Source organism: Falco peregrinus, chromosome 3 (genome assembly GCF_023634155.1).
Source record: "Falco peregrinus isolate bFalPer1 chromosome 3, bFalPer1.pri, whole genome shotgun sequence".
In the NCBI taxonomy this organism is placed as follows: Eukaryota; Metazoa; Chordata; class Aves; order Falconiformes; family Falconidae; genus Falco; species Falco peregrinus.
Window position 1 is genome coordinate 70,822,539 of NC_073723.1, and position 23,772 is coordinate 70,846,310.

At 45.0% G+C, this 23,772-nt stretch overlaps 1 protein-coding gene across 7 annotated transcripts in view; it reads right to left on the reverse strand.

Annotated features, from left to right (window-relative positions):
- The window catches only part of RIPOR2 (RHO family interacting cell polarization regulator 2), a 70,276-nt gene that overhangs the window by 13,578 nt on the left and 32,926 nt on the right, over positions 1-23,772 (reverse strand). For 2 of the 7 annotated variants that reach the window (XM_055800879.1, XM_005240312.4), the window contains 13 exons: positions 22,225-22,351; positions 20,820-20,975; positions 20,084-20,162; positions 19,848-19,871; positions 18,738-18,791; positions 15,734-15,883; positions 14,728-14,791; positions 10,605-10,648; positions 9,151-9,276; positions 7,035-7,183; positions 5,864-5,993; positions 3,127-3,816; positions 303-487 (listed from right to left, as the gene is read on the reverse strand). In XM_055800879.1, coding sequence (XP_055656854.1) covers positions 303-487; positions 3,127-3,816; positions 5,864-5,993; positions 7,035-7,183; positions 9,151-9,276; positions 10,605-10,648; positions 14,728-14,791; positions 15,734-15,883; positions 18,738-18,791; positions 19,848-19,871; positions 20,084-20,162; positions 20,820-20,975; positions 22,225-22,351 — 1,978 coding nt within the window. Of the gene's footprint in view, positions 1-302; positions 488-563; positions 2,201-3,126; positions 3,817-5,154; positions 5,302-5,863; positions 5,994-7,034; positions 7,184-9,150; positions 9,277-10,604; positions 10,649-14,727; positions 14,792-15,733; positions 15,884-18,737; positions 18,792-19,847; positions 19,872-20,083; positions 20,163-20,819; positions 20,976-22,224; positions 22,352-23,772 lie in introns of those variants that run through there. The other 5 variants (XM_055800880.1, XM_055800881.1, XM_055800884.1 and 2 more) reach the window with 4 other exon arrangements.

The window sequence follows — 23,772 nt, forward strand, 5'->3', positions numbered from 1 at the left end:
CAAGGAAAGCCAGGTCCAAACCTATGTCAAGGAAGAGGCTCTGCCAGTATTGATGTCAGCTCAATTTAATTTACCCTTCTCCTTTGGAGGACAGATTGCATATATTTGATCAGGGAAAAAAATGATCCTGGAAGTTAAAAGATTTTGTATGCAGCAGCCACAGGGAACTCTCTGACCCTATAAACTCATCAAGGATTAGTCAGTCTTCCTTGAATAATGTGTGCACCGGGATCCCCTGTTAGCGACAAAGAGCTGGGGTATCAGTTTGGCATAAGCACAGCTGGCAGCTGCTACAAACTTACCTATTCTTCTCAATCTCAGTATCTGAAAATACTGAGTCTGCAACTCCTCCACCATTACAAACCTCCACACAACCACCATCCTCATCATCAAAGTCAGAGGTGTTCAGGAAATCAAAGCTTTCTAAAGCACTTTCAACTGTTAGACTTAAACTGGAGGACCTGCTTCGGCTTACTGCTGGCTTGCACTGCAAAGGCAGAACGAACCAATGAAAACCCCAGAAATTAGCTACTACTGAAAGAAAAGAAAAAAAAGGATAAAGCTTCAAGTGTTCAAATTCTTCATTTTATTTTTAAAACATCATTTTATTGGGTGTTTCATTTCAAACCTTCATATTCACAGCATATAAAATCAAAGCCTGAGAACGGGAAAATCCCTTCCACTCCTCCTCCCCTTCCCATCCTATCCCCCTCTCTTCCCCAAAGAAAAACCCTCACTGGCCAAATTTGATGTGTTTTATAGACATGAGAAGTACATCTTGAATCCAAGTGACGCAGCTTTTGGCATCCTCCAAAAGGAAAGACAGCAGTTAAGGCTCTGGAAGTTGAAAGGCGAAGGCACGTTCCATAATTGCTGTTCTAGCTACAGAAGCCAATTTATACATATCCAATGGCACTATTGGATTTATTCCAGATGTAACTTGAATGGACCTTAGCCAGGAATTAATTTGATCCCATATTTTCAGATGTATTCATGTGATGAGAGGACTTTTGTGGCCTTTGAAGCCACATGGCTTACCAAGGAAAAGCCAATCAGGCATCAGATTCCTAGGTGACAGAGAAAAGCAGTATTGTAATTCAGAAATTAACAGTGCTAGAGAGGGGGGAAGCCATCCCATCTCACTACTGGGAGGAAATGTGATGGAAACCTTGCTGTTGCTGTAGGAAGTATCAAAGGCCCTGATCCCATGTGGTGATTCATCCAGACATGCCCACAGAGCTTCCTCCAGGGTCACCTTGCAGGATCAGATGTAACTTGATGGATCACCTCCATTGGTTTGTGCCATGACTTCAGCACCTTAAACGCTACATGATTATTTGATCAGAAAGAGCGAGGAGGAGCCACTGGTGCTGCACAAGCCACATCTTCCAGTCCCAGGCAGGAGCCAGGACTTTATCTCAGCTTGTAGAAAGAAATGCATTGGCCTCTGAGTTCAGATTCAGCACCATCTCGAGAGCTGAGGGGGCCTGGAGTTCTGTTTCCAATTCTTTTGCACACGATTTTAATGCTATAATGCTCATATGTTAGCACTCACGATGCTTGACTCCTTAAACTGACCGTAGAGTCACTAGCTGATCAGACACACTTCCCAACATCTCTGTGACGCAGGTGGGTGCTGTATCCCACATCCTCTGTAGTGGGATGGGTAAACGATGGGTTTTGCTTCCATTTCCTTCAGGGCTGGTAGTGCTGTCTCTTCAGGCAAAAGCAAACAGCAACTCATGGGCTTCTCCTTCTCTCTGGTGGCCAAGAGAGATTTCTTCAGCCACAGATGGATTCCAGCTAGTCCTTTTTGCACGGGGAGCCCAGCACGGCTGCTGGTGATGCTAAGTGTCAGTCTGCAAGCTGATCGACAGGCGACACACAGACATAAGCAGATCTGGAAGAGGCGTCCATCTCAAGCATGCAGAAATCCTGTCTGCCTCTGTCTGTCTGTCCTCCCCCACATCCCATGTCTGTCCCATTGTAACTTCTGATAAAAAGAGTATAAATAAACAGTCTCCATTGTTGCTCTGCTGTTTGGATAGCTGACCACTTTGTACAAGCTGCAGAGCAGCCACGAAGTCAAAAAATAATAGTAACGGTAGCTTTGCCTGCTTGAACCTCCTTGGGAAATCATGCAAGAAACAGGGGCTGCAGGCTGCCAAAAAGGTGCTTAACTTGGGAAAGTACCATGCAGCTGCAAACGCCAATGGAAACAAGGATGTTAACAAAGTTTCTTCATAAAAAGATAATGCTGAAGGATAAATGCTTCCCTCCTTCCTCCTTAGCCATGTTTTTGAATGATGAGGCTTAAATGACTAGCAGACCAACTTGCATATGAATATGAAGCATTTGAAATGATTATTTCAAGTATATACTCAAGTAAGAGTATACAATACTCTGCACAGTAATGCATCATGACTTATTATTCATGGGGGTGATATGAGTCACAGTGATCAGCAGTAAACATACTAACAACACACATGCAAAACCCCTTTCTTCTTTCTAACTGTCAATACTTTCTGTCTATCCTCGTGTGATGGCAGAATGTCTCTCATTTTAAAACTGCACGGGGGAAAAAGGAAAGGGCTTGGAAGAAGCCTAGGCGATGAGGGGATGGCAACTTTCAGTGAGCCTTGTGCTTTGGCGACTTAGAAAATTCAGCTTCTATGGCTACAAGGCCTGATCCTCAGCTGCTGTAGTTTTGCACAGCTCCACAGCTTAGCTGCTAAAGCACACCCACTGAGGATGTGACCCATAGATTTCAAAGGCAGAAAGCTGGCTATAATCTGATCTCCAGTATGGCACAAGCAACAGGTTCACAAGTGGTTTCTTTAGAGAAGGGTATAATTGAATTGTGGCTCTGCCATTGCACCTTTTTCTCTTTCCCCCAGGTGTTGAGCAGATTAAAAGACCCATTGTTTGAGGACACAAGGCTGTGGTAAGCTTTGTAAGCTTAAAAATGCAACACTGTGAAAGGATGCTCCAAACAGGAGCAGATCTACTGCTACTGAGGAATTTTACTTGTCTCCAAAAACCCTACATTGGTGTTTGTGAGGCAGGGGAGGAGATTCTGCCTGCCTAGATTTCCTTTAGGGTAGTATTTTCTGAAAACATACTCACTTTTAGGACGTCATCTAGATGCATCACTTCTTGGTCCAGGTCCTGAAACTCTTTATACTGCTCTTTATGTGGCTCAAGAGCTAAGAGAAGCCCTTGCAAGGCTTCTTCAATGCTTCCATCGAGGTAAGATTTATATCCTTCTGATTCCCCACTAATTGATCCCTCACATGGCAGCCTCTCTGGGGTCATGGGTGCCTCTGCTGATGTAAGCCTTTTTACCAGCTGCTTCGTGATGTTGCCCTCATAGGTATCCAGCTCCACAGGCTTGAGCTCTGAACCTTCATCCGTGTCCTGCAGGAGAGACACTGGGACACTTGTTTCTATAAAGACATGATCACTCCCAGCATCAGAGGATTTTTGGCAAACTTCAGGAGCTGCCCTTGGGGTGGTCTTGTTCTCAACCGCTGTTCCCTCTCCCTGGGATGGCAGGTCCTTCGGCTCGGTGACAGAGTCTCTGCGGGAGTCGCTGCTGCTACAGTCCAGGCTTGAGCTCTTGGAGGACTTGAGGGCTCGGTGCTGGGTGGGGGTGGCAGTGATGTCAGGGCTGGAGCTGATGTGAGCAGAAGATGACTCTGCTGAGTTGGCAGGGGGCACACGGTCTTCGTAAGGCAGGTCGCCAAAGGTAAAAGAAAGAGGCCGTTTCTCAGTGATCACTGTTCCATTTTCAAAGACTTCATCTGGCAAATTCGACTGAAAAAATTACAGAGAAAGAGAGAAAATGTTTTTCATGCAGCAGTGGAAAGAGGAAAGAAATACAGTATGTGCCCGGGAAAGAAAGATGCAAGGAAAAAGATTAAAGAAGCATTCAAGACTTGAGAGATGGGAAAAATATTTCAAATCCAACTCCTGCTTTCATCTGGCACAGCTCCTGATTTCAGCAGGAAAACCGCTGGAAAACTTGGGCTCGGCATGTCTCTGGTAAGCAGAGAGCTCTAGGAAGCGAGTCCCAGAACAGAGACCTGAATTCTGCTCATCCTACCCGATTCCCTCAGACAGCATTCCCAGTGCACCGCTCTAGTTCCTGTGGCATGTCTCTTTTTAATGGTGTTGTACTTAAGCCACCTTGTCTGCATTTTCCTACCCGTTATAGATTTCTGTTGTATTTATTGTCTGACTTCTAAAGTAGCAATCCCTAAAATTTAATAGTCTGCTCCACAAGTTTCTCTAGTGTCATGGCACTTTAACGGTGATATTACTATGCTATTTCTTTTCTGTCGAAAGTGTGCGCTGCACGTGGCAGGGATATCCCGTTGAACATGGGTTACATAGAAGTCCTGTTCAACATGAGTTTCTGCCAAAATGAACCAGAAGAATTGTGTGGTGGTGCATTGACCAGGATGTTGATCGTTTAGGGAGCAAAAATAGTGTACACAGACCCCAAAAAAAGTCATAGCATATACATATGTTCATCTCTTTGACTGACCTATGGGAAAGATCACTATAGGACTCACAACCTGCCTATCTGACCTACAAATCTTGCTTTTTTATGTGTCCAGTTCATGGAAATGCATGGCACAGATGAAAGGCAACTACCATTTTGCTGACGATTTGCTGGAAAGAACTCTAGGTGTTCACATGTTAGTAAGGTGCATAAGGTTAAAGTGTCCAAACTTGCATCTTTTTTTCCCCAGCACTATCAGCAACTTGTTTCCCTAAACATAATTATACTCAAAAGGTTCATTTCTTCTTTCCCTCAACATGGGTGTGCTTTTAGCACCTAGAGTCACGTCACTCGGCAAATGTAAAACATCAATCAGTGCAGCAGGCAATTTTTAAGAATACTGTTGGCTTGTATTCCTGCCCTGCTCTCTGCCCACAGATAGTTGGCTTCTGGTCATTATCCCTGTAGAAACCAAGAGGAATTTTGATTTAATATGAGCAGCATGGGCTCACAGTCATGTTCTTCCCTCTAATCAGTCAGCAAAATGAGTGAGTTGTAACGGAGAGCAACACATTAAGCATGCGTGGGAATGGAGGTGCCACATGGGGACTGAAAAAATCCTTCACCAAACGAAAACCAGGACTCACATATAGCTCTAGCCCTGCTTTTGGGCTTAGCCTGAGCGATGGCAGGTCACTAAAAGAGCGACTGCGACGAAGCTTGTCAAAGAAAGTGTCTTGCAGAGCATCTAAGATTGTCAACTTTGGCCTGTCTTGCAGTGGATGCAGCCATTTCTTCAACAGTTAAAGCAAAGAGGGTATGAGGAAGGGCAAGTTAAATGAATGCTTTGTACCAGAGTACTAAATTACAGGCATGGGGTGCAGCACTCGTAAAATTCATATCTGTGCAGATGGCCTACTCAGTTTGTATATACACAGTCCTGATTAAGCATTCAGAATTCGATTCATGCAAAATGTAGGAGCACCCTGTGAATATCTTCAGTACAGGGGCAAATTTTGTCATGGGATACGTTAAAAATACTAGTGCTATAATGGTTGTTTAACTACTTTTACAAAATGAAGGCACATTTGATAAAGATTATTCAAGTGTCATAGCATTCAGGCAAGGAGAATAGGTATGCAATAATTGGCCACATAGTTTCAAAGATGCCAGGATCATGGTCACCGTCTTTTAGGATTAACAGATAGAAAGGCACTTGCTTTATAAGTATGTGTAAGGGTAACCTGCTGGAACCAGGGGAAAAAAGCTTAGACATGTAAAGCAATGAAGTGTTTGCAGTGTTTGAACTGCTCTAGGGCTTCTCATTGCATAAACATGAAGCTGAACAGAACTTACAAAGAATGAGTGGTCCTTGAAGGTTGGTGTTTCGGGAGTGCCTTGGCTGTACATGGACATTCTCCTCTGGAGAGCAGATGCCTTGCTCACATTTCCTGTGGATGGGGTCAAGTCTTCAACATCAAAGGGACTACGGACACACAAGCAGAGGGAAAAAAAAAGTTGTTAGGCTGAGCAAGAAGGAATTTTAGGTCCATGGAAAGGATTTTTGAAAAGGTGGTTTATTAGCACATCAAAACCTAGAGGTAGCAAGTTTTTCAACAGAAGTGTTTAAAAGAAAATGTAGTTAATTAGACAGCAGGCTCATAAGTGTGGCTTTCAGTTCTGATAAAAGTGTTCCACTCTCAGAAATCATTTACGTAGCCTAGTCTGATGTTATTCTTCTCACATGAAAGGTATTCTCGGATTTGAGTTGCCAAGTGTCACACATACTAATGAGAAAGGTGCTCTGCTATTAATAGAGCTGTTGCATTATAAAGGAAACCAGTAGCTGTTACTGCTGGCTTCATGTTTATTGCATTACAAGAAAAAGCACACATGACTGTAAAAGTTAAATGCATCAATGCTTATTCAGAAATGACGTTTACCTATTTCATTAAAATGCAGTGAGAACTGGGTTTGAATCCTAACTCCATCAGCTTACGTAGGCTGACCAATGCAGATGGACAAGCTTGGAGATCTCCCACCACCCTCATGGTGTAGGAAGCCCTCTTTAGGGGCCAGCTTTTAAAGATGGGCCAACTTCTGCACTTGGCTATGCTAACCTAAATCCAGGGCAACGCCACTGAACTTTAATATTAAAAACATTTAATGAATATATGAGCACTCAGTTATGTCCCTTTTTTTGAGCCTGGGGAAGAAGCATATACTTTAGACAATTCTATGATCACTCATCACTATCTGTTTCATGTGTCTCCTAACGCCAGTACTTACCAAACCCGATTTAACAGCTGAAACTAGGCACAACCCCATTTGCCAGAGGGAACACAGGGAACCTATGACTGACCATGAGCTACTTCTCATCTCCCAAACTTGGGCCACAATTCCTTCCCGTCTGCCTCAGCAGAGAGCAAAATAGAGAGAACAGACCACATGGAGAGACCTTTTCTCTTTGGTTGAATTTTTACAGCTGCTTGACCCAGTGATCAACAAATCAACCACCTCTACTTACTACCAGGTAATTTCAAGATTCAGCTTTATTGTGCCGAGGTCGTTAATGTCTACTGCAACCACCTGAGGCCGAGCTGCAAACAAGTCTTTTGTCTCACAGGTAACACTTCCCACAAGGATGTGAGTAGCAAGTCCTTTGACTTCTGTGACCTGTAAGAGACAAGAACAGGATATCCAGGACCACAAAAGGCATTGTAATCCTTCATTACAAGGCAAGGGGTTTGATTTTCTTACCTTTCTTACCCTTGCTGAAAGGCTTCTAGAACATGACTAGGTTTGTTGCGTTACTTAGGGGAAAAATCGGGGGGTTGGTTTTGGTTGTGGTTTGTTTTTTTTTTTTAATAAATGCATAGTTGCATATGATTATAGTTGTATGTTTTCTTTACGTTTTTATGGGTGTCAGAAGAGAACAACCACACTGGCTCAGACTGAGGGGCTATCCAGTCTTGTATTTGGTCTTTTGCAGTGACCATAAGCAGAGCCCAAGGGAAAAGTGAGAACAAGAAGAGCATATTGAATGTTCTTCCATCTCATACTCTCTCACCAATTGCCAATTTTCACGACAGGGAATCTTCTGATGAAGCTTGCCTATTCAGTAATTCCCAAGGGAGCTCTCTTCTATGTGTTCATCTCCTGTAACTCTGAAGCCATGTAATTATTTGCATCTATGATGGCCTTTGATGAGGACTTCCACAGATCTACTGGTGAGGAACTGCCTCCATCTGTGTTTCTATAGTAAGAGTAGAGCACTATTCATACTTACAGATATACCTGCCTGAAAATTCAGGGGGACCGTTACATATGCAGCTCCTGTACAAACAAACCTTCAGCTATTTGCTTGAAAGTTAGTTCTTGAACCTTTTATGTGAAAGTCTTTGGAAAGAGGCCAAAAAGGGTGAAAATATACACATTAACCTTAATAGTACTGGGACTCTTGTTTGTAGCTCTCACGTACTATGAGAAAGGGTTCTCTCCTAACCTTCCACCTTAAACCTGTGTTGTTAGACTGGGGAGAGTGTCTCACCTTGTGTCACAGCTTGACTTTCTATGAAAGCTTACCGTCTCACACATTTGGGATTATTTTGTTGGTGACTTTGTAATCACCTGCTTTTTTTTTTTTTTCCCCCATAAAGTTTTTGCAGTGGCTAACTGGGACATTTCCTGTGAGACTTTCAAGACACTCCTCTGTTTAAGCTGCCCAACCAGGGGCACCTGGAATAATTATTAGCAGCAATTTCCAGACAGGGGTCAGGCAATGGGTATCTCTAGGTTGGAGGTTTTTTGGAAGGAAAGCACATGGACTTTCAGCCAGGAGAGAAGGTTTGTGGGGAGGCCTGGAGCAATGAGGGGATGAAGCAGTTGTGGAAAGACTCTGGTTTGGGAGGAAAAGTCACTGCTGACTGCTAGGAGTTGCAATGGTTGTTCTTTCCCGGGTGATGTGGCATAGAGCCAGAGGGCAACAGAGGCTGCAGGCATTAAGAAATTTTGGGAACTGCTGTGCTGTAGGAAGCTGCCAAAAATGTTTTTTCTACAGGTCCCCACCTCACCGTGAGCAGAAATCTTACAGCCCTGTAGTGCTGCTCTTCTGCACAGGGTGGTGGGACCGGACCTCAGGACTGTTCCAGCTTATGCCCAGCTGGCCCTGTGTGTGTTCAGTGGCAGACTTATATATTTCTCTGGATCAACAGATGCTGCTCTCTTTTCTGAGCAGTATTAACAAACTCATTAGTAGTGGGATATTTTGGTTTGGGGTTTTTCATTGTTGTTGGTTTCCTGAATGCTGTTAGCAAACAGGTTTTCAGTGTTCCCTTGTTTTGCTGCAAGTAATCTGAGTGGCCGGAGAGTGACGGGAGGCAAGAGCCCTGTTAGCGTGGCTATGACACCCCCCCCGGGAGTTAGGACAACCTCTCCCACAGGACTCCCAAACTGTTTTGTCTTGTAGCATCTAGATTGGACAACGCTATAGCACTTCACTCTAGCAGGTGTGTTGGAAATACTAATGATGGCTCGTTTTCAAAGAGTTTAATGATCTGCTTCTGCGTTTTTGCTGCTGGTGCATGAGGAGGCAGCCTCTTGACTCCTGCCTTGCTTGCAGGCAAAGGAGTTATCATGTGTACCTTAATGGAGATCAGTCCAACAATGAGAGGGAGGAAAACCATTTCTTCTCCATCCCAGCTCTGCTTGCCATTCACTTCTATTTTGCCTTTCAGTTTCCATCGCTGGCGACCGTAACGCATGAAAATCTGAAAAAGAAAAAATCCTCTTATTTTCTTGAGAAATCTGCTCTCACGATGCACAAGCATCAGAAACAGAATTGGGGAAAGGGTCTGAAAAAAGTTGGAAGAGTTTGTGGTGTAAGTGCTGCCCTTCTGCTTCCCATCGAGCCAGAAGGAAAAGGTCTGTCCTGCAGGAGTTCTGCCTCTCAGCTCTGCTAATCACTCCTTTTGGCAATGTATCCCTCATCCCAGCTTTGACTTTCACATAACTAGATGACTCTTAACAAAGAAGCTGCAGGAGTGTTAACTATCTGCAGGGAAAGCAGCAGGGGGTGTGCGTGTAGATTTAGGTGGGCAGGATGAAAGCCACCATGGCCTTTCCTAACATCTACAGCTTGCTAGATCCACTGCCTTTCCAGGCTGCGGAGAGGGTAGGTGAGCTTTTGGCCATCCCCCCCCATCAGAGGCCTGTCCAGCTGCAAGGCTTTGGCTGGCAGATGATGGAAATGAATGAGACCCACAGTGTGGTGACACAAGTTGACACGTTAAGAGCAGCAAAGCCCCTTTTGGGCTGTGGGGCTGGCTGGGACAGACCTGCACCAGCTAACCAGCCCCACTGAGGAAGCACACGCCGTTTGCAGGCACGAGTGGCAGGAGAGATTTGTCACAGGGAACAAGAGTGGGAACAACTGAATCTATGATGAAGACAACTGGGGAGTACAGGTTGGGGGGATCCATTATTGAGCTGCTGCAAATTTCTTGCAGGGTTAGCTCTGTTCTGGATAGAGTTGGATGCTTTTATTTTAATCCATCCCTAATTAACCTGCTCTTGATGTTCTCCACTGGAACACCGCAGTGACTGGAGATCCTGACATAGCCTCACAGAGGGTAATATCTGGGTCTCAAGAAATGATTGTTTTGTGTCTTTCTGTTACTCTGCTTTATGATGAAATAAAGCCTAAGCATCCAGTCGAGGATGCTCGCAAGGATGCGTTCAGTTTGCTCTGTGTGCATGGGATGGGGCATATGCTTTTTTCTTGGGGAATCAGAAATGTTTGTCACAAACAAGATTTTTATAAGTTAAAAAACCCAAACTAATAACAACTTGTAGTTCTTCAAATAGCCATCATTCAGTGCTCTGAATATAATTTTCCGATCTTCTGACAGATGCCCTACAAAGGCAGACATAAAGAGAACTACAGAGTTTTTCAGGTCATATACAGGAAGAATAATAGCTGTTTCTTGGGGTGCCAACGTGAAAAGGTTTTATTCATCGTGATGTAAAAAGCAGAAGAAACTTGCCTTCCTTTTGATTCTTTTGCTGTTAAGCAAACCATAAACCAACGCAGACGTACCTCGTATTGATCTCCTGGGCAGAGCCGAGCGAAGCCAGCCAGACCTGAGAAGGAAAGACACAGAGGGGCTGTGGGGAGGGTCTGGGTGCCTGGGGTGCAGTGGGGTGCCGCGGGGCCACCGCTGCCATGCCTGCACAGGGGAGGGTGGCAGCCCCCCACCCCAGCAGCCCACCCCACTGGGGTGTGTTTTTAAACCCCCCTTACTGCCACCTCTGCACTCTCCAAACCAAGACTGTCTCCCCACCCCCGCAGTCTTACTTTCCTTTTGTATAAAATTCATTAGTTCGTGGTTTCTTGCATATGAAAGAATTGCACTTTCCAGCTTTTTTGCCTACAAGAGCTGAAAGTTTCCTTTTCTATAATAATTATAGAAAAAGAAGAAACAGTTTTCTGATATCATCTGGCTTTGGAAGCTCAGTTTAACACCCTTACTAACCCGAGGTGTCGGCAAGCTGCTGATTACCATGTAGTGCTGGCTGCTTATACACTAATCAGACCGAGCTATACGTTTTAGCAAAGATTCCTTTTTAGTACACCTTAATAGAGACACAGCAAGTGAGAGGGGCTCCTTCTGCTTGGTGTTTCCATAACATTATCATTCCCATACCAGCTGAGTATCTTCCAATAGTCAAACCATTTTTTGACATCTGTAATACGAGGTTTATCCCACCTTTCCCCAGACGAGGGAGCAGTGCAGCAAAGCACCTGTATATGTGTGCTTGATGATTTTTTTTTTTTTTTAAATGTAGGACACGAGGATGGTATTTCTATATTGGCACTGTGAATATGAAATTAAATTTCCCTAAGGGACCATGCTGAAATCTCGGGGAAGTCACCATCCCTCACCTGGCCCTGTGACCTGCCCTTCTACAGGATTCCACGGGCTGTTTTTCCCACAGAGGGAACCTCTCCTCTCTCACGGAGCTGCTCAGTAGGTAGCTATTGCACTTGCTTGGTATAGAATGGTACCCAGCTTTGCCTGGGTAAGCCTAAAACCCCCAGTGTAGCCAAGCCCAAAGCAACCATCCTGAAGACACATACAAAGCCTGTGGCAAAGAAAGGAATGAAAATGAATTTGCAGGGGTCTTTTATCCTAAAATTTTATCCTAAAATACCATGACTGGACATATATAGGCGTGTTAAAATCAAGGCAAGTATGATGAACCCCAGGGCTGGCTTTGTTTACCAGGCTGAATCAGTCCTGTTAGCCGGCCTGTAGGAGCAGCTAGATCCTTGCACACAGTCATGGCCCACCCCTGTGATCTGCTGATCCTCCTCTACCACTTCTTTGACCAGAAAAGAGTTTTCTTCACTCATCTTACCGTTTTACAGAACAGAGAGACCCCTGCACAGAGCTCATATTACCAATTCCTTTCTAATTTATTTACTGTTTATAAATAATTTAAGCTTACTAGCACTCCACTGCTGCTTCTCTCTCCCCAGGCTTTTATAAGTGAATTTGATCTCTGCTGGGACACATCATTGAGAGTATCAGAGGGAAATAAAAGGCCCTTTCTTTGCTCAGTGGATGGGGTGGGAGCATGGGGAAACACAGCTTAAAATGCCACGTGGATGTTGCCTGATGTCGAGGTCTGTGAGCCCTGACTGGCCCAGCCATGCTGGTCAAGTCTTTCCAGCCTGATGAAGAGGAGACTGAGCACTGACTTGATTACAGGGGATAAGTACTGCCATAGGAAACAACTTTTTGGTACCTGAATGGCTCTTGGGGGCTAAAGGCATGGCAGAAGCCAACGGCTCTCTTGTACCATTTCAAATGTCACATCCTTGTAAAAGCACTGGGCTTGTAATGCAGATGGGACAGAAGATTGCTCCTGGGGTGGCAGTGTAAGTAGAGGAAAGGGTCATTACATGGCTGTGGTAAGGTGACAGTGCCACCTAAAGTGCGTGCAGCATGTACAGCTCCGCTTGTGTGCAGGATGCTGGACACTTGGACTGTGGCTGCTGGTGCTGGGCTCCATGTTGCAGAGCCCCTCGTGCCTAAGACCATCGCGCCGCTCTCCCCCTGTGAAATGGCTGGGCACTTCATCTCCTGCCGTCCTGGCGTTTCCAACAGGTATGGGGGTGCTTCTCTATACATCATAACAGGACATGCAGATTCCATACAGGAACTTCTAAATTTCCACTCTGGCTTTTCCTGTTTAATTCCAACAGCCGATTAATCCTGAGCAGTAATCCAAGCCTGCTGGCAAGTTTATTATCTTTATTTTGGAAAATGGTTAGCTGCTTTTTTTTTTTTTTTTTTTTTTCAAATATCAGTCATAAAAACACAGTGTGGGCCCACTGCTTCCTGACAGCGCTGTGTAGGTTGGCTTGCTTTCAGTGTAAATGACAGAGGGCACAAAATAAAAATAACTTTCACTGGAATGGCTAGGAACAGATAAGCTTTATGGGGAGGAATGCTTTGATTTTAAAGCAGATCCTAAAGTTAGCTGAATATGCTGCAGCATAACTTGGGGGAGCTTGCTGCATGATCTGCAGGCTTTTGTGCTAGAGCTGTTGCGGGCTGTAGCAACAGCAATGGCTGGATTGTCCTATTGGCTTCCTATTCCTAGGGAAAACTGTATAGATAGAAATCTTAGAAGACATAAATAGAGAATACTTAATCATATGGCATTTCTCTTTGTTCTAATTTGGGCTTCATTATGTTATGAGAACTATGTTCAGAAGTAGCAGTTTGTGGTTTCTGCTCCACTCCTGTGCGTGAGCACAGCACCTGCCTTCTCGAGAACCCTTGAGCTTTGTTAGAGGATTTGGGCATATAAGAGAGAGGGGGGCAGAACTTTTCAGCCCAGCCATTTGTGATGCCATGACACCTTCTGCAAACATGTCCTACTGTCAGGAACTGTGCATTGCACTGCATTTACATTAAGGAAACGCTCTGAGGGACCTAGCCTGGTGCAATTCCCTTTCCATACTGTGTGACCTCGGGTTTCCTTCAGCACATCCACGCTGCGGTTCTGCTGTGGTTTTTTTTGTGTAGAAATACCTGGCTCAGTCTCCATGTGTCCATCTTGTAACTTTACATCTATGCATCTTTGATTGCCTTTCTAGTACTGAAGAGTGCAGGCTTTAAAACCTGAGGTTTGGTGCTGTGGGATGGAGCTAGGAGAACTCTAACAGCTGCTGCGCTTGTTTTCTCTAATATGGGAGCATGGAGTAGCTATTTTAACTTAATCTAAGCTAGATCATGACTTATGCAGTGCAACCACAGGACACAATTAACTCACAACTGTGACAAGGCAGGCAGGATCAAAACCTTGTATGATATTTATGAGCTCTAAAAACTCTACAAGCAATACTGTGGATTTTTTAAATAGCAAGATTTCAAGTGAATAATTGAGAGTGCATGAATATTTAGATGCTGAATTTGTTTTATAGAACTATTGTCATGCCAGTGATTGAAGATCCAAAAAAGATATGCCCCCACAATCTCTTCTTTAAGACATTGAGTCTTAAAGGGATAACAGCATTAGCAATACCTGGTGATTCACTGAGGTTTCAGGTAAAACTGATTCCATTGTATTCAAACCCATAAAATCCCCTGTCATAAAGACAAGGAATACAATGTAAAGATGAATGCCATCACTGAGCTATCTAGGTGTTTAAATGGTAAACTACCCCCAGCTCTTTGCTTTTTTACATTTCTTCAAAAATAGTAGTCAGAATCAGTAAAAGTAAAGGACTTAGAAAAAGCTGATGTCAAATTAGGAAAGTGTTTTGAACTTCAGCTCCATGGGCATTCACATAATTTCCCAGTCATCTTCTTAAAAAATTATGGAAATAGAGGCAAAAGGTACAGCAGCCTTCAAAACTGAATTGCTCTGGCTGTTGGGAGGAGTGTTTGAGAGAGGTAATTAGCCTTGAAAACAAGAAGCATCATCTCAGACAGTCTCTCAGTAAGCTTTGATGTTCCTGATTCTGTGATCCTTTCCAGTGGGCAGGAATGTAAGTTGGGGGTTTGAAGGCTCAGCAATGCCTGTGGTGAGGGAAAGCTACACCTACCATAAATGCATGTCACCCCAGCATGTCTTGATACCCTTGCTAACATGCACAGTGACTGCTGCTGTTGGGAGAAAGAAGGGAAAGGTGAAAAGGCAATTACCTTTCATCTTGATGGAAAACTCCCCCAATAGGTTTTCTAGCTCTGCTTCTATGGTACACATGTTCTGTGGTGGAAAAGAGAACAGTGAGGTCAAACCCTTTTTCTGCCTTTTTTTCTCTTTTTTTTTTTTTTTAAGGTGTGTTTGGAAGGAAAGATTCTGTTATGCAAATGAAAGATATTTTGCAATAAAAATCAATCTGCCAGAGCCATCCGTGCTGCTTAGCTGGGTCTTGCCCTAAAAATGGCAGCTGAGCTATGCCTGCTTGCACCGAAGCTGAATGTAACCCCATGCTCTTCTTCTGTTGCGCTCTAATCCTCCCATTGGCAGAGGGTAGTTGTGGCCCTTGAAACGTAACCTGGTCACTGTCCCAGTCCTTTCCAGCTAGGACATGTGCCAGCAGCAGCTCCGTGCCAAAGTGGCTCCCAGCAGGATTTAATCTTTCACGAAACGTGGACTACATTAACAAAAAAGACTGTGGGAGATGGGTACTGGACCCTGTCCAGTTCTTCCTTTGGATTTAGGAAGACTGTCGCAGCTTGTGTGCTGGGATGTTTGTAACACTAGTAGACCCTTGCTCATCTACTGCCTGTTTAACAAAATGTTGATCACAGCAAGTAAAACAAGATGGGATGCAACAGATGTCTTTATACACAAGGGTTCCAGCCAACCTGCCAACCCAAAATCTGTGGGTAGGAAGGAGGTAGTTGAGTATAAGTAGGTTTGGGACAGATGTACACTTTTTTCTTGTGCAGCAGTTCTCATGTTTAACCCTGCTCTCACAGAGCATAAACCTTATTTCAAGGAACTCTTTGGGCCCAGGTAACCTGTCCTTGTAAGTCATCAGGTATCTACCTGAAGTCAAAAAAATAAATAATAATTCTTCTTTGCTGAGTTTGTTTTTAAATCCTTTATCTGGATGAAATTTTCCCTACAATCACTGGCAAAGTTCCCACGGCCTTCAAATGGTGTGAGAGTGAAAAGATGTTTAAACTGATGAGGATGTACCTCTGTGTACTCCTTGTAACTCCTGTTGATCTCGGTTAAACTCTCTCGAGCTGCTTTGCTGGCAGGAGACATTGCAAAGGCTTGCTTCATTTTGCTGGCACCATCACAGAGACGTCTTTGGATACAATAGGCTTCATAAAGCTCATCCACCTAGTGGGAACAAGGAAGGTGTATTGAAAAAAACCAGAAAACCTGACAAAGTCATTGGCATTACAAGGAAGCTCAGCCAAGCTGTTAGATCCAATGGATGGGCTGAGCAAATGAAGCCGTGATACTGTTACAGTCTATGAAAAAGAAGCACAAGATAAAAATAACTTCCACTGTGAAAGTCTCTTTACAGCAACACTAGATGCTGCCAGCAATTCACCTGCTTGCCCTGCACGCCTTTAACCATTGCTACTCCCTTTCCCCTCCCTTGCCTGGGCTATGTATAATCGTAGCAGTAGGGCAAGCATGCAGCAACCTTCTCAAATATATCACTGTGGAAGAGCTCTTTTAAAGGCAGCTGCAACATCCACACTGCCAAATGGGACTGGACACATTAAATGGCACATTTAACAGGGCCAGGAATGCTTTCTGTATTGCTAACATCAGCCGTGGATTGAAGCTGTTGCAATATTTGACTAATAGGTAGTACTGGAAGCAGGGAGTGATTTTTTTTTAATTCTCACTGCCCGTCCTCCAGAAACTGGGAGTCATAGCCAGTATCAGCACAAGTAAAGGGCTTAGAATCAGCTAATGTCAAATTAAGAAAATATTTTGAACTTCAGCCTCCCAGGCACTCACATAATTCCTAGCTATCTTAAACTCCTTTGGCATGACTTAGGTGCCCAACATTTCATAAGCACTCTGGAAGTTCTACAAAACCTAGTCACATACTGGTTAAAGTCTCACCTTCAGTGTGCAATAGGTTTACAGGCATCTTGTGTTTTGATTTCCCTTTCCCTCTAATCCCTGCACTGAATGTATATATTTACTCTGAGATGTTCAGTAGGAGTCTACAGTGGTATAGCTGGTGTATATATATACACACTAGCTATATATAGTGATATATATTTATATAAACTTAATCTTCCAGATACAGGAGATTTAAGTTTTCTAACTTGACTTTATCAGAATGGGGAGAAGGAAAGGAATAGAAGAAGCTGTCTCTTCCCTCTGCTTCTAATATCCCTGCTAAGATAGGATGATGTTTGCTTTTTACCTTGTTATCTCTGACATCAAACGATTGCCCTGTGCCCCATCATGCTTGTTGCTCAGTACTGGATTTTCACAGCAGAATTTCTCTCTATGAAAGCATCCAGTGCCTTGGCTTCCTTAGTCTACAATTTTGTGTTGCTGCATTAGAAATGAGCCTGATGTGACAATCCAGGTGTATTCCAAATCCCATTTTCCAAGCCTACTTAACCTCTAACAAAAAGTGCTGTTGCTTATTTGTTTGGAATGGAAACGGTCTTCCTGGTGGCTTCAAAGCCTTAGGTTGACTTTTACAAGGCTAGCTTGGATATCCAGTAGCCAAAGCCTCTGACTTAGATCCTTAAAGAAGATAGGGACTGCTTTGCAAAGTGAAAGAGTTCAGCAAAGGCTAATAGAGACACAGGTAGCATTTTGCCATTTCAAAGTTACAGAAAAAGCTTCTTAGGCTTTTTTATAGGAAGTCATATCCACTCCTATTTCTCTTGCAAGTCAGCAAGCTAAAGACAGCTACTATATAAATAGCTGTCAGTCGGTATTTACTTCTGCCACCAGGGTGGTGCATTAGCGCGGGGTTGATGCCCTGCCCCTGCCCGTGTGAGAATGGCCAGGGCACACTCATCTGCCCCCCTAAAAACATGGGGTCTGCTGCTGCACATCCCATTTTGCTCACTTCGCTTCCTCTGCAGAGCAGCGGCAGGCAGAGGGCAGAAGGCATCTCTGTGGCCCTGATTCGGTACTGCTGAAAAAGACCTTCTTTATTATTAGAAACAAAGATCCCTCTTTACCTGCCCAAGCCCGTAAGCTTTACCACAGCACAGCTCGGTTCCTTTTGTCTCTGTTGCTGTGGGTTACGGAAAGTGAACATGTAGTCAGCAAGCTGGAGCAATACCGACCAACAACACCTCTTGCATTTCGTGTTTTTCAATCCTATTATAAGCCCAGAAACCATTAGCTCTGAGAAGGCTGGAGTGGGAAGTACTTGAATGGAAATGTTCTTTAAGCACTAATTTTGCCATTCATGCTGCCAGCAAGAGGGAAGGTGTTTTGGGGAATGAAATTTCAGTCTATCACCTTATGATTTCTTTTATTTTTTTGGCTCCAAGAGCAAGAGAAGACTGAAATTAAAAGGTTTGGATGGGTTGTCATAATTGGAGCACTTCAAGCTGCGTGAATGTTTTTCAAATGACTCTCAAAAGACATTTAATCCATCAAAAATAATTCATTCGTTTGTCAGGCTCAGAAAAGCAACTAATTGCTAGCAGATATGTTTATAAGTAAGAGAATACATGCCATGGATTTTGTCCAGCTCTAAAATGTATCAGTATAAATCACAAGTACCTCTATTGAATATTCTCACCGATGTAATCAAGTGGATGTGGGCCTCAAACCACGCAGCAGAAGCGTTAGCAGTGAAATCCAGGAATAAATCCAATCTAGCTGCTGCGTACGGTAGAGACAACTGCCGAATTAAATTACTTTCAGATGTAACACTCTTTCTACCTACAGTTTAAAAATAAGCATGCAGTGAGCGAGATTTTTCCCAGCAAGTGTCTGACCCTATGTTCTCTCTGTACCTAAAAGCGGGCAGGAGTGTCTTGGGGCACGGCTGGACCTTGGGGGCTACAAACCCTATGGGAACCCTTTCTTTGGCTCTGACCACCAGCCCATTGCAGTAAAAATACTGAATCTGGGAGAGGCTTCATCAAGGCAGCCTCCCCAGAGTGGAGGAGTAGCAGGAGGCCAAGGGTTTGTTTTCCTAATAACGCAGGAGCAGATGCAGAAGAAAGATGATAGGAGTGCTCATTACCTTGCTAATGTGGAACTCCAGCCTTCTCATGTATCTTTCGACTGCTTTGATTTGCTGCAGGAAAGGAAGAGGCAGAGGGTGAGGCACATTTAAATAAATCAGTAAGACACTGCCACACTAGCTCTGCGAGTCCCCATGAATCTGGGAAACTCCTCCCTAAAACACACAGGGGTTTGTTGCCCATGAATTTGGAATCAGCTCTCCCGCCTTACTACTATTAACTACCATTAACCTGCTGCTGACAATGGAGTCCACTGACTTCTGTACCTAATATATTTTTAAACAAAAAAAGAGTTTTCCTTTCATGGGATTTTCCTAGTTTTTTGAATTCTTCAAAAAGGGGGGGGGGGCAGGGGGGTGAAGATCAGAGCTTTTTTAGCCCAAAACAGAGTATTTTCAGTGCTTTGAAAACCTGTATTAAAATGTATTTGGTTTAGCATTTCAAAATCCATTCTCTTCCTTAGAAAATTGTTTTTGACAGCAAAACCAAGCTTGGCATTTTGACTGAAAAAAAAGCCAGACTTGCTCTGGAAAAGTTTTGGAAAACTTTTCTTTTCTTTCACTCAAGATTTTCTGCAGGGAAAAATAGTTCCGTTTTTTTGTTCCCCAGAACTGGCAGGAGGAGGGATGAGCCAGGGTTTGACCTGGCTCCCACAGACCCCGCTGGCATGCCCCTGCCAGCCCCTCACCGCCTGGAGCTGGCAGGGTGATGTTGCACAAGGCGATGGATGTAACGGCTGGCAGCTGAAAGGTATAGGAGGTCTCACCCCTCCGCCTCTCTCCTCCCCGGCAGGGGTCTGTCTCCTCCCCTGTGCCTGTCCCAGGGCCAGTGTGCCTCCACAGGCCCGGGGAAAGGGTTGATGGGGTAAGTGTGATGCTGAGTTAGTAAGCACAGCTGGCTGGCGGGGGTGCCGGGCAATACCACAGCCCCCGGGAAGAAGAGGGGAGTGGGAATTCTTCCTTTGCAAGGGCAAATTGTCAGTAGCCTCTCCCTCAACAGTGTTGGCCTGGCTAGTAGATCTGGCTGAGAGTGGTTTCCCATGCCAGCTACGTACACCATATGGATACTAATGCTCCCTAGCAAAAGCAGTGTCAAAGGGAGTAACGTACCTTATCTAAATCGTACAGGACTCCCTGCAAGAGAAAACAAGAAACTGTGATTAATTTTGCAACATAACAGCACGAAGAGAAAATAATGTTTGTCAATCAATAGAAATCACCAACAAGACCAGGGCTGGAAGGGAAGAAGAGCATCAGCACAAACCCCCTGTATCCCTCTCCCACCCTGCAGCTGCTCCAGTACCTCAAAAAGGTTACTGTGCACGATGAAAAAGCGTGACACGTACCAGGCGTGAGTTTCTTTTCATGTCTTTTAACTGAGTAGTCAACTTGTCCAGCTCTGTCTGGTGAACTTCCAGATACTCACTGTAAACACAAACCAGAGAAGGGATGCCTGAGCTCTGCAGCACATACTGAGCTGGCTGCTGACCATCCTAAAAGAAAATCTGCCCAACAAACGGCTTTCCTCACTGGATGCGTTCTCGGGCAAAAACTCGTTTATGTCGATCTGCCCTAAAAGCAGCTCCCTGCTGCCTTTTTGGGAATAAAAAGGAGCCACTTATTTAGCTGTGTATAGGAGCTCCAGGTTCTCCTTACACTGGACAACCAGTGTCAAGTAAGCTAATCTGCTGCTTAGTTTATGGGCTGGTGCCTTCCAGTCGCTGCCAGATGCTGCCCTTGTATCTGGCCCGTAACAGCCCTCTTATCATCTGGGATGTTATCTTAAAGGTGATACAACCCTCTGAGAGGACTCTAGGAAATTCAGAGGGAAAAAAAAATAAAATCTAATGTTGAAATCTAAGCCTTTGGGAGGTTTCCTAGCAATTTGAGTGGAAATGAGATTCTGTTCCCTGTACTCCTGTTTCCCGTACAAATATTTCAGATCTTAAATGCTACAATGCAGGCTCCAAGAGGCATATGTTCCTCTCGTACAATTAAGGATCCCCATTCCTGTGATATGTTTCTCTAGGCTCTAAAATGTCACAGAAAGTTTCAATCAACAAACAGGATAAAGGCTCTTACTCCAAGCCATTCTTCAGGGCTCGATAGACCTCCTCCATCCTTTTCGGCTGGGGCTCTTTGGGCGTGGTGCTGTTCTTATGGCCCAGGTTATGCATTTTCTTCACCTTTGCTTGGGGCTTCTTGAGTGCAGAGGAATTTTCAATAAAGGAGTTACACCTGCAAAATCAACATCAAAGAGGAGGAAATCCCTATAAATCATAATGATCTCAAAGGAGCGTAGCTTGAAGAAATCTTCTGATGTTATCTCTGCTAGCAGAAACGAATCTGCTTCTGTGTCTCCCAGTTAAAGGACTGCATTTGTTTACAGGTTAAGAGGTCTGAGCAGCCTGGGACATGTGCTGTCAGCTTTTGATGTGCCAGTCGCCTTGCCGAGATACAAATGCTGGTTGGAAACACCAGGCTGAGTCTGAGGGTCCTCAGATGTTTCTCTGCCTTACACCACCCCTTCCCTTGCCTCACATTGTGTAGCCACAGCTGTGAAAGGGCTGAGGTATATCCAGGTGCTAAAAGCAAAGGGAAGCCCAGATAATCTTAGAAGTAAAACCTGAGGGCTCCTAAGCAAGATTGGGGCTTGGTTAGGAGAGTGTCTGGAGGACAGCATCATGCTGCTGGTCTTGAGCATGGCCCGTAGGCAGCTTTGTATAGCAAAGGGAGGATAGTTGTGCTGCATATAGATGCCTCTTCGGTGGCTCTCCTGGGGGTAGGTCAGCATCTAACAACCACCGCTGGCTTGCGCTGGCAATGGGAGGCAACCTTTCCTTTGCCTGTCATTCCTCCTCAATTTCTAACCGGTGGTCTGGCACCTGGAGACTTTGAACAAGTTACAATTAATTGTAAAGTAGCCTCTGGGGGCATCAGGGAGTGGATGACTTGCTCAACACAAAGCCCTAAGTCCTGTCTAGCGAACAGGCGGTGCCAGGAAAGGCTCTGCAGCCAAGTTCTGCCCTGTTTCATGGACATGAAGGCTGCCCTGCAAGGGAAACGGGGTTGTTTTGAATTCACAGCAGCAAGGCAAAGAGAAAACTGTCTTTTAGGTAGCAATGGTCTTAAACTGGGGGCGGTGCGAAGTGTATCATTTTCCTGTGCATTTCACATGTTGAAAAGATCACTGCACAAGTTAGTAAATTAAAATGATTCTCTGAAATTCTCTCACAGCTCTGAGGCATGTGAGGAAGCCCTGCATTAATGGGGGAGAAGTAAACAGGCACTTGGTACCTAAGGCAGAGGGTACCAGCTTAGTTATAGAAATGATATATGGAGATATTTTAGCCTAGAAGGCTTTCTTCGGCAAGTCAGAGAGAAGGCAGTAAGTACTCTCTCGCTTCTTCTCCACCTTCACCCCTTAAACCCCAGGGTTCCTTTAGGGCCTGATTTGGAATTTCCCCTTACAGAGCATGGCACTTGCCTGGAGCGTCTCTCCTGAAGCCCGCTGAAGCCAGCGAAGGACTGGCTTCTGATAATCCCATTAGGACCTCCTGGAGAGAATGAGTGTGATCCTATTGACATGATTTCAGGAAGCCTGGAAGATATTCCTGAAAAACAACAGAAAGCAGGTCAGTGACGATGGAGCGTGAGAAGCAGGCAGTGAGGCTGGGGCTGCCTGGTGTCTATCAGTCATGGAAAGGGGTAACTGAACCCCATGAGGGGGCACGAACCCGTTTGTGTTGCCAAATCATCACACCTCAGAGATACAATGGTCCTATCTTAACTTCAAACTTATGGCCCAGGGTCTACTGAAAATGTGCCAGAGACACAGAGAGGCATGGATGTGGGACTAGAAACCAGAAGCTTCAGTGTGAAGCTGCCATGCCTGGCATGTTTCTCCCCCAGCCCTGGTGTCCCCATCTGCTATATCAGGGTGTCCCAGAGATTATTTTGGGATTGTGCAGAGCTCTTAGAGGCTAGCGGAGTGTTGGTTGTGTACGTATCATAAAATAAAGAGTATTCATTCAGCATGGATCAAGTCCTGCAGCTCCCTTTTGATCCTTGCCCATTTCCCCCATGGCTGTTCCCGCCTGGCTGCTGAGAAGGAAGACACAGTGGGTGTACGCACAGCTACGGCATGCCGAGATGAGAGAGGGATGCTCTCTGCCATGACAAGAGATGAGTAAACAAGCTTCAGGCACCATATGCTCTGCATTTCATGTGTCGGGGGGGGGGGGGGGGGCGCTTATCACACTGGGAGGAAAGCCCTTGCTTTGTATGTGTGCTCATTCCCAATGCCCAGCTCAGCATCTGCACCAAACTAAGCTGATTGCAACCTACCCACAAAGAAATAGCAAACAAATGCCACAGCTGACAGCAACTCCATCAGCTTGCTGCTGCCATGGGGGCAAAGGGGGATGCCTTCCTCTTCCCCTCCTCCTTGATGTACTGTTTTCCTCATCTCCACCCTGACGCTTGCCCTCATCAGACAATGAAGCAGGCTCTTCTGTTCAAATTTTCAGATTTGTGCTGGTCTGGTGAGATGAATGGCCTCACTGAGCTGTCTGAGGAATGCCACAGCCAGCTGAGGCCAGGCAGCAGGGCAGGGAGTGGGAGAAGGGGGATGCTAAGGAAGAGGGCACTGGTCAGTGGGTGCTGCCAGGGACCAGCTCCCCCATCCCGCAGCATCCATCCTTTCACCACCTCCTTCCTTCCTGGGGTGTTAGCATGGCTGCTAACACTGTTGTGCTGTGAAATGGATTGAGAAACTAGGCCAGCTAAAAAGTAATGTGACAAAAAGTGAAAAAGAGATTTTTTTGGTAGTATTTTCCCCCATTTATTTTAAAAGCTGGACCCAGCACGCCCCATGCCCCATACCCCCATGTCATTTCACTCCAACAGCTGGGCTGAGAGGTGAGTTGGGTGCCAAGGCGGGATGGCGTGGCAGGGGCTGGAGCTGCCTGCAGGTGATGGAGCTCATGCTCTGTCAAACTGCAACCTATGGGGCCGAGGGGGTGACAGCCAGCGT